The 11,452-nt window shown below is 43.9% G+C and overlaps 1 protein-coding gene across 1 annotated transcript; it reads right to left on the bottom strand.

The window, feature by feature from the left end:
• Positions 1 to 407: 407 nt before the first annotated feature.
• LOC126987351 (trithorax group protein osa-like) lies at positions 408 to 9,215 on the bottom strand (the record flags this gene model as incomplete). Its single annotated transcript, XM_050844335.1, is given in 3 exon segments — positions 408 to 594; positions 6,114 to 6,440; positions 8,625 to 9,215. Coding segments are annotated over 3 exon segments (1,003 nt in total), but the record flags the coding sequence as incomplete, so codon positions are not given.
• Positions 9,216 to 11,452: the final 2,237 nt, after the last annotated feature.

Below are 11,452 nucleotides of genomic sequence, written 5' to 3'. Positions count from 1 at the left end.
ATAAACAGATATAAAACCTAAAATACATTTTTAAAAAGTCACTGAACTATTAAACTGGCCTAATAGCCACGATCGGCTGATGGCAAAGAAAAAAAACTGTCAGAGAGAGAGAGAGAGAGAGAGAGAGAGAGAGAGAGAATATTTGTGTACTTTTTCAGTAATAATAATATAAGAAAGATTCTACCACATTTAAAACAGCTATCTGCCAGTTATTTACCGTTTCTTAATCATGAGATTTTTGAGTCGATCTTGGATTTTTTTCGGAGGTTGGGAAATTTTAGATTGCCACTTGTCACCCGGCTTCTAACACCGTCCACAAAATGGTATTAATTAGCGACATAACCGTTAAAAAATACTAATTCGAAGTTTAACAAGATCTTTTCAAAGTCATGTCGTCGGCAACTTACTGGGGCGCTCCTCGCGGCGGTGGTTCCCGCAGGGCACGACAGCAGTAGAGGCCTCAGCGTCCTTGGAGTAGACGAGCAGGAAGCGGAAGCAAGCAGCGGAGGACTCTGCTGTGTGGGTGAGCTCCAGTGTGATCATGTGGCCCTTCTCCGTGTTGATCCAGCGGCCCTCCCCGCCCTCATCCGGTCTCTGTGTGTGTAATAACAATAATAATAATAACAATAATAGGTTTATTCACCAAGAAGCAGAATACAAAGAATCGTGAGAGATTTCATCTTTCTGAAAAGATCTTGGTTTACAATGAATCAATTTTAGAGTTACCGTTTGCGCACTGAGATTTTGGTGATACAGTTAAGAAAAAAGTGAAATGATTTTCTTAAAAAAAAAATAAAAAAAAAAGATTAATAAGTAAAAAGTATTTTTTTAAATAAAAAAGTAAAAACCTTATATAAAAAAAAGGTCTGCCAATGTGTGCACTGATTATGAGAGGGCGCTATACAAATTTTCGTTCAGCTTTCGTGTACATAAGGAATGGAGTGTTTTCGATTGACGTCACGCCGCGGTGTATCATGGGAGCGTGAGACCTTAACAAACTCGGTCACCACGGTAACGCCGATAGGCGACTGAGGCGAGGACGAGTTGTCTCACGGAGACTATAGTAAATCCTTGGGTTGTCTTTGGATCCTGCTTGCATGTTTATGGGTGTGGGTGAAAGAACAGTGATGCCACACTTCTGTTGCGTGATTGGGTGTTGGAATACGTCCAACAAACACCCTGGTCTCTTTCCATGACATTCTTAGAGTGCCGACTCGTGATGATCACCGCAGGTAGTTATCGAGGGAAAGCAGCAGCCTCCGATCCTGACCTCTGAAAAGTGTGGGGGAGTGCCCAGAGCCCAGACTTTAAAAACAGACCTTTGGAAAGTGTGCGGAAGACACTTCATAACAGGTAATTATTGATTACTTCGTATATTTTACTAAAAGCCCCGAGCAAGGACAAGCGTGGTGTGCATGTCTCTCTTAGGGTCTTCATTTTTGTTAATATTACCACATATATATTTTTCTAGTTGGGATAGATTTATAATGTGTCAATGGTCGTTAACATATGAACTGAAATAGTGTTAGCTTTGCAAAAGTTTTGGAAGCACACAGTAAAATAAGATGGTCAAAATGTCGGGTGACGCATACGTGCCGAAACACTTTGAACCCCTCAGTGCTCGATGTGGACGTTCCCGATGAGGTGGAGGCAATGTGGATCAAAGCCACCCCCTCCCGCCACCCCCGCCAGGTTGACGCTATCATACTATGTGCAGTGTACAATCCACTCCGCTCTCCCTCCGGCCCTTCGTTAATGAACCATCTCATCAATACAGTGGACGCTACACGTTTTAGGTACCCGACGCTAAGTTCGTGTTGTGTGGGGACTTCAACGAACTAGACAATGCGGACGTTACCAGTCACCTGTGCCTCACACAAATTGTTAATTTTCCCCCGCACGAAAGGAACACGCTGGACCTTATCCTCACTGACCTGACGGACTGGTACTCTTCCCCTCAGCCCCTCACCCCCTTGGGCCGAAGCAATCAAGCCTCGGTCCTATGGACGCCCTCTCCCACCATCTCACAGAGGTGCGAAACGGTCAAGAGGACCACCCGCCCGACACCTGACTCCAAGATTAGGCAGTTTGGGCAGTGGTTGGTGGGTTATCCTTGGGTCCAGGTCCTTACCGTTCGTGACGTCACGGAGAAGTGGAACAACTACCTCGCCACCATCAATCAGGCCTACCACAGCTTCATCCCCACCAAGACACAACACATCCACCCAGCCGACCTGCCTTGGATAACCTCCAGGATTAAGGCCTTAATGCACCAAAGGAACCGCGCCTTCCACACGGACCGAGCAAGATACAGGGCCCTTCGCAACACAGTCATCAGGGAAATTGCAGTGGCTCCTCCCCCTTTGAGATAGCTGAACTAATTAACTTTCAGTTCTCCTCTATCTGTCAAAGCCTTTCCCCCCTAGACCTTGCCTCCCTCCCCGCCTACCCTCCCCGTCAAATCCTCCCTCCGTGGAAGAGTTTCAAATTGCCGAAAAGCTCGGATCTCTCAAACTCAAAAGGTCTACCACACCTCTAGATTTACCCGTAAAGCTTTATCAGGAGTTTTCCTATGAACTTGCTACCCCCCTTGCCTCCCTCACTCACAGCAAATGCCCCACAGATTGGAAAATCTCATTCGTCACTCCCATCCCCAAAGTCACCAACCCCACCTCACTTAATGAACTAAGACCCATTGCCATCACTCCAATCCCGAGCCTGCTCTGTGAAGACTTTGTATTTAGCTGGGCATATGATACTATTCATTACAAAATTGATCAGAGGGAGTTCGGCAACGTTAGAGCCTCCTCCACAACTCACTGCCTCATTAGTTTCCTTGATTTCATTCTTAAAAACCTGGAACCCAGAAAAACTTCCTCTGCCCTCGCCTTTATTGACTTTCGGAAAGACTTCGACCTGGTTGACCACACCACTGTCATCACCAAGACCATAAACATCGGCCTGCCCTCCCACCTGACATCCTGGCTGGCGGATTTCCTGACGCACCGGCACCAAGCTGCAGGCGTCATCAGGGCTGCACCTCCACCCTCCAGCTCCTCTCTGCTGGGGTGCCACACGGGACGCGCATTGGGCCTCTTTGTTTCCTTATTCTGATCAACAATGCACTGTTAGACGCCCCTCATCGCTGGAAGTACGTGGATGATTCTTCAGTGGGCATCTCCATCAGCAACACAGCCCCTGACTACACGCCCCTACAACACATTCTGGACCGACTGCAGAGCTGGACGCAAGACAACCACGTCACCATCAACACCAACAAGACGGTGGTGATGCATTTTTACACCTCCACCACTGCCACCCCACTGCCAGCCCTGGAGGTTGGCCCTCACCAGCTGCAGGTGGTTGAATCCACCAAACTACTTGGAGTCACCCTGGACAGCAAGCTGAGCTGGGGCAAACACGTCACCACCATCATCAGGGCGGCTTCCAACAAACTTTTCATGCTGAGGCGCATGAAGGCACTGGGAGCCCCCCAAAGGACGCTTAAGGACCTGTACACCACCTCCATCCTTCCCAGACTCCTCTATGCCTCTCCTGCTTGGGCTTGCTCCATCAACAAGACCCAGCTACGCCAACTAGAGGGAGTGCAAAAGCGTGCATGCAGACATATTCTGGGCAGTTCTTACACTAACTACGAGAACGCTTTCACCCAGCTGAATCTGCTCACCATACAGGACCGATACCAGACAAACTTGACCAAATTCGGCAAGTCCCTCCTCCACAACCCCCGTCATAGAGATCTACTCCCACCCGCCCTCCCTCCCCCCACTAGACCCACAAGACACCACGATATTCTCGTCCCGGTCAAAACTCGCACGGGCAGATATCGGCTTAGTGCGATACCGACGCTTGTGAGGGTCATTAACACCTCCATGATCACATGACCCCTCCAGCCCAACACACACACACACACACACACACACACACACACACACACACACAATCACCCTTCCCCACTTCCCCCATTACTCATCACATGAAACTCATTGTATTGTTTTTTGTGTATTTTCAGCCTTATGGCTGCCTACAAATGAATAAACCATTTATTATTATTATTGTTATTATTATTATTATTATTTTTATTATTACATGTTCTGCCTCAGCTGATGGCTGGCTGACGTGGAGAACTCGCTGTAACACACACTTCCTTCACCTATCAAACACCTGTGAAAAGCGTGTACGTCTGCAGACTCTTGTGGACCTTCGTGTTGTTCATGTTGTGGTCTGGGTTGGGTAAAGAAACCAGAAAATAGCAGATATGTCTGGCAGTTCCTCACTACTTGAATACATTTGTTCCTTTTCGATGGCGTATGAATCTTGATTAAACGTGTAGTTTTAATTTATGTTCACATATCGTCCTGCCCACCACCAAACGTGAATTTTCGTATCGAGAGTACTTCATTGGGCCTGAAAACTAAGGAAGTCCGTAGACAAGTCCGAGCGGAAGGTCTCACGGCCGACCACGTGGGGAGTTTGTTTACTAAAATGACGTCACGAGATCACGTGATCGAAAACACTATTGTGGAGTTTCGGTACCGCTCTGTCCTGCACCTGACGGGTGGCATCCTGTTGCTGTGTATGCTCTGGCGACGAGTTGCTGTTCGCTGTGGAAGCAGGTGTGAATGCGCCGATTTCAACAGCTTCTTCCCAAACCCGAGGGTGAGCTGCTCTCTTCTTTCATCCAGCCTAGGAAGTCCAAACCTTGTCAGCGTGCCGGTGTAGCTGCGATAGTAGTGGCCAAGGATGATGCGACACACTCTTCTGTACGGATTCCAAAGCAGTTCGCTGTGCGGCAGTGAGGGCTGGATGCCATACTGGGCATGCGTACTCCAGCACGGGTCGGATCCTCTGACAGTACAGGGAAATTAGCTGGTCCTCTGTTGCTCAGAAGGAACTTGCTCGGAACAGTATAAAAAGTCTTTTGGATGCCTGAGTGATTATGTGGTCCACGTGGTCATGCCAATTTAGACTTGAGGTAATGACAAGCCCTACTACTTTAGCTGAACTGAACTGCCGTATTTCGTTGTCACAGAGATGAACACTTGGGAACACCACATCCCTCTTGAGGTGTGTGTGTGTGTGTGTGAGAGAGAGAGAGAGAGAGAGAGAGAGAGAGAGAGAGAGAGAGAGAGAGAGAGAGAGAGAGAGAGTGTGTGTGTGTGTGTGTGTGTGTGAGAGAGAGAGAGAGAGAGAGAGAGAGAGAGAGAGAGAGAGAGAGAGAGAGAGAGAGAGTTATGTATACCTGCTGCTACTATTACTGCAGGTTACACTACAGATACTGTTGTTTTTGCTGGTGCTGCTGCAGTTGCTACTACTATTACTATTTTATTTTTTTACATGAACGCCTATAGCGCCGGTAGGCTCTCTTGAGGGGCCTGGATGGTAGTCGGCCCAGCCCGTCATGGCGCAGGCAAATGTTTTTAGTGGCGCCATCTTCTCTTGGCTCATGCTGCCCCCCGGTACTCCTTCTTGATTCGCTTGGACGGTTTCCTCTAGAGTCCGGGTTGATGGGTGGTCTTCAGTACAGCATGTGGGAAGTTTTAAGCCACTCGGCGGTGACTGAAAAATCCGAGGTGGGAGCGTGGGGATTCGAACCCGCGTCGTCCATCACGCGGTGAATGTGGGCCCAGTACGCTACCAGTTCGGCCACCGCCTACACTACTACTACTACTACTACTACTACTACTGCTACTGCTGCTGCTATTACTGTTGCTACTTGCTACTTCTACTTCTAATTTTACTGCAGTTACTACTACTACTACTACTACTACTACGACTACTACTACAACTACTACTACGACTACTACGACTACTACTACTACGACTACGACTACTACTACTACTACTACTACTACTACTACTACCACTACTGCTTCTACTACTACTGCAATTACTACTACTTCTAATACTAATACTGAAATTACTACTACTACTACTACTACTACTATTCATTTTCAGTAAATTTTCAGCTTAACGAAACTTAATATAACCTTCTATTATCATTATTATTATTATTATTATTATTATTATTATTATTATTATTATTATTATTATTAATATTTCATGGACACACCACAACCATAAGTACATACCACAAGCAGCTTTCGTCCCGTTCCAGGAATGTCGACCCGGAACTGACAGTCTCCCTCAAATCTGCTTCTTTCTGGGTAGGCGACCACGGGAGGATCCACACGCTGACGCTTCACGCTCAGCGGCTCTAGGCTGGTAATGGCACTTAGGCTTGTTTCATCCACGAGGTTGAAAGGCCAGTCCATTTTAGCGGGGGAGAGAGACACGGAGCCCCCTCCACCTTTGCCCCAGGAACCGCCCTTGGGTTGGTTGTCTTGCTGGTATGCGGGCAGTTGGCATGTCGAGAGAGGTTGGTTGTAGAGGCACTGCGGGGGCTCCTGTGGGACGGTCTGGCCGTGGGAGAAAGGAGTCAGGCAAAGGAGAAGGGAAACATTTAATTTGCTGTAAATTTAGGGTCAGAGTGTACTAGATGAAGTTTGCGGCCACTGATGTGAGTGAAAAAAAATGTAGTTTACAGGATCTGGCGTGATTTGAGGACCATGGGTGTGTATTTACCTCAATATAGCTTACAGAGTTATGAAGTTTACGAGTTTTGCAGTGACTTTACATTTTTTTTTTACATCCCCGCCTATAGCGCCGGTAGGCTTTCTTCAGGGAACAGATGGTCGGCCCAAACCCGTTATGGCGCAGGCAATTTTTATAGTGGCGCCAGTTAAGTTTGGCTCATTCTGCCCCCCGGAACTCATTCTTGATTCACTGTACGGTTTCTTCTAGAGTCCAGGTTGATGGGTGGTCTTCTGGACAGCATGTGGGTAGTCTTAGGCCACTCGGCGGTGACTGAATGATCCCAGGTGATAGCGTGGGGATTCGAACAGTCGTTGTCTATGGCGGGGTGAATGTGAACTCAACACGCTAACCACTCAGCCACCGCCTACCCGAAGAACACAAGAGCCTAAGCACAAATTCTAGCGGGCTTTTTTATGTTGTTGTTTTCGTTTTTGCCCTTGACCTGCCTTTCCTGCTATAAAATAAATGAATGAATAAGTAATAAAGAGTTTGCAAGAGACCGGTAAGCTAATTCAAGGCAGTTCCTATAAACCTAAATTCAACTAAATTCACAATATATGACTTCATCTATTTCTTGAATGTAGCTATCGTATACGACATATCACTGAACCCTACGCTATGGACGGACACTTGCCCCAGCCCTGTCATTAAGCCGCGAATTTTGGAAAATCAACCGCTTTGGCGCGAATCGCCATAACTCCCTTATTTCTGGGGCTACAGAAATGTTTTTGGTATCAATCGACGGCAACATAAAAGGGCTATATCTTTTTAAAAAGCGACCGGGCTCATAAACCGACTTGAAAGGGTAACAAATCGAATAAATTCTCAAAAAACGACTGAAAAAAACTATTTTTGAGTTCCCAGCCTTGAAACCCACTCATGTTTTGAGAATTGCAAAAGACCTATTTAACAAATAACTTAGCCCTCCCAATGTGCTTTCCAATATGATGCATAACATTTCCCTACTCCCAGTAGTTTCGTCGCTAGAGCTCGAAACGTAAAACCTTTTGAGAGCGATTTTGACGAACTCCAGACACTTTGCCGTTTTTGTCTAGTGTGGCATTGCTGTTGTCTCTAGAAGGCTGTAATTTGGCATGTAGCCCCTCTTGGCAATGTAGTTTTACCAGCTCGAAGAATTTTATGAGAGCTCGATTCCAAGTTTGTCGTCGAGCCAGCCAACACCAGGACCTCCAGCGATAGCGCGAGAAGTAAAAGCATTTTCATCAACCACAAGGTCAGTGACCTTTATGTCGGCAACAAATGCTTCACAACGACTTTGAATAACAGCTTTGCCTAGTACCCAGGCCATGCAAGTGTTGAAAAGTGATGAGGGAAAGACGCATCCCTGCCTCTTGAAATTAACAGGGAGAAAGCCATGCAGAAATGTGTTGCCCACCTTTCACAGCACTCTCAGTCTCAGAGTAAAGGCCAATCATCAGGTCAATTATCCCTGGAGGAATTCCATCGGTTCACAGAATATTCAGACAGAATTGGTCAGACACAGAAGCAGACGACCAGCATTAAATTTGAATGAATATTTTTTCTACGTTAGATGTTTTGCAATTTTAATATTCTCTCTTTCTTTCTCAACCCAATAGAAAAAAAGCAACAATAATTTCATAATTTTCTTTTTTTCCACATTAAACATTGCTGTCAATAATAAATCCCACAGGTAGGAGCCGAGATCCTGGCGGCAATAGTGCTTATGGTGGCTGTTCGCAACGATAGGTGATTAAAGAAAATAGAAATACCAAATGTAACTCAGCTCTTACTGTCTTTACTTTTCTCCCCTACACTTGAAGACTCTGGACCAGACTTCCTTGCTCCGAGTTTCTTCCTAAAAGTTACGTTCTTTAGGAGGGAGCGGCAGCACGCCACTGCAACTAAAATTGTAATAATGTTTTGCTTCTTTTGTCATCACCCTTTTAGGAGCTGCAACTTTGCTGGCTTATATATTTTCCCTTGCAATAGATCCTCTACCGAAAAAAAATACAAGTTATTATTACCTGTTGTAGCTGTAGCTGTGCTTGTTGAAATGACTGTTCATTATGTAATTGTTGTTGTTGTTGTTGTTGTAGTTGTTGTTGTTGATGATGTTGCTGATGCTCTGGAGGCAATTCAAAATTATGTACGGAGCCTCCAATGGGCTGAATTTGCTGATGTGGAAACCCATCTTGGGTGATGTAGCCTGGGTGCTGTGGGTCATGTCGATGGACTGTTTGGTGATGGTTACTGAAATCATCCTGAAGCGAATATTTCTGTGGCAGCTGAAACTGTTGTGTTGGTTGTGATGGTGGCAGAGACCATGGCGTTCCTTGTAATGGTGGTTGTTGGTGTGGTTGCTGCGGTGCTTGTTGAACAGAACCCAAAAAAGGCAATTGTTGTTGTTGTTGTTGTTGTAGCGGGAACAGTGGCTGTTGCTGAGGCGTCAACGCTGGCGATTGATGGATTTGTTCCGTGTTGCCCCCAGACTTCAATGGGACTTTCTTTCCCATTTTTTTATTTTTTTTGCCTTCTTGAACTCTTGTGGCGGAGTTTGCACTGATACCTCCTTCTACGGCAAAATGTCGTCGCCAACTGTGTACGTGTGCGTGTGTGTGTGTGTGTGATGACGCCAGCGATAATACTGTTTTATCTGTTATCTGATAACAAGGTTATCTGTAAATTCAGCTCACTCTTTGGGGATATTCTATTCCTCCTTCACATAATTCCTTTTTTTGTTGTTCATTCTGGATTTCCTCGTCGACGCAGTTTTCACATTCTGCTTAGTTTTTTTCTTTTTTCTCTAAATAACATTAATTTCTGCCCTCATTTCCTTCTCTGTACAGAGCCTTTGTGGTGTAGCTGTACCGCGCCGAGCTATGAACCTGCAGATCATGATTTGAGATGGATGTTTTAGGTCACTGACAATAGTGTCAGGTCCCTCCTACAAGCTCTGACCTAACTTTCCGTGAACTTGAATTTATCAATCTTATACCCGTCACTGCGTGTTCCGACGTCAGCTTTTGATATAAGAACCTTATTTAACCTTTACAGACTAAGGCGGTCTGCCGGCGGCCATGCACACCGTCCGGGCGATATATATAATATATATATATATATATATATATATATATATATATATATATATATATATATATATATATATATATATATATATATATATATATATATATATATATATATATATATATATATATATATATATATATATATATATATATATATATATATATATATATATATATATATATATATATATATATATATATATATATATATATATATATATATATATATATATATATATATATATATATATATATATATATATATATATATATATATATATATATATATATATATATATATATATATATATATATATATATATATATATATATATATATATATATATATATATATATATATATATATATATATATATATATATATATATATATATACACACACACACACACCTGTTCATGGCGCAACTGTTTGAGCGCTGCGCTGCAAGGCTTCACGGTCTGACAGGGCGGCGGTTCGAACCCACTCAGGCCGGATTCTTTCAGTTGACTAGGAGTGGTTACTGTCCCCCCTTGAGCAAGGGGGATGGGGTATGTGGTGTGTGAGGTCCTGGCAGTACCCAGAGATCGAATAAATGGGCACTTGCTCTGTCTGGAGGGTACAGTCGTGGGACTGTTGGGGACGTGGAAATGTTTCGGACGCCGCTAGCGAAAGACGGCAACTATCCAGCAGAGCTACATTCGAGTGGTATGTGACGTATGTATGTGTGTCTGTGGGTGTGTTCAAGAATCAAAGAGTGGGTGTGGGTGTGAGATAGATATTATTTAAGGATTTTTCTTACGAAACTGAGAGCATCAACTGCACGACGGTTGTTTCTTTAAGAAAAATCTGTTATGAATGCTCTTGTTTCCACTAGTGCACGCCCTGTAATAAGATTTTCTGCATTCCATAAGCTAAATATTTGCTTGGCTTTGGTCGCCAGTGTGCATTCTGGAGAGAGAGAGAGAGAGAGAGAGAGAGAGAGAGAGAGAGAGAGAGAGAGAGATGAATTTCTCTTAAGAGAAAAAGTCACTGCAAATAATAGCCTACTATTCTTAAATGCATAATAATAACTTAGTATTCGTAAATGCAAAGTAATAGCCTAGTTTCATAAATGCAAACAAATCGTTTAATATTCTTAAATGCAGAATAATAGCTTTGTATTTCAGTTCAATTCATAATAGCCTTCTAGTTTCCTAAATGCGCCGCCTGGCATGGTCGATGACGTCATTGCATAACATTGTCAAGCGAGAGTTAAATGGTGGTATCATTATATATTTTTAGACCATATCAGAATATTTGTGCACGTTATCAATGTTTTCGTCGTATTTTCTTAGCGAGGACGTTGCAGGAATGAATACAACATTTATTCAAATGCATAATAGCGTTGTAAACAACTTCAGCTGTCCTTGACTAAATTTGAACGAAATGTAAAGAGACATTTTCGTCCGCGAATTAAAAACTTGTTATCAGTGTGCACAACTGACAAATTCATATCTAATAAATTATGGAGAGTGTGTATGTAATGACATATCTGAACATTAGCCTCTTTCCATGCGGTGTATATATTTTAAAGTCGGGGCCGGCGAACGAAACTCAGTGGACAGTGTGTCAACACTTGTGTCCCACGATTGTACCTGCTGGCGATTACGAGTCCAACTCACGATCAGGCCGTGGTGAATTACACACACACACACACACACACACACACACATATATATATATATATATATATATATATATATATATATATATATATATATAT

The sequence above is a fragment of the Eriocheir sinensis genome, chromosome 64 (assembly GCF_024679095.1).
Source record: "Eriocheir sinensis breed Jianghai 21 chromosome 64, ASM2467909v1, whole genome shotgun sequence".
Lineage (NCBI taxonomy): Eukaryota > Metazoa > Arthropoda > Malacostraca > Decapoda > Varunidae > Eriocheir > Eriocheir sinensis.
Note: the sequence above shows the minus strand (reverse complement) of the source record. Positions and strands in the feature narration are given on the sequence as shown.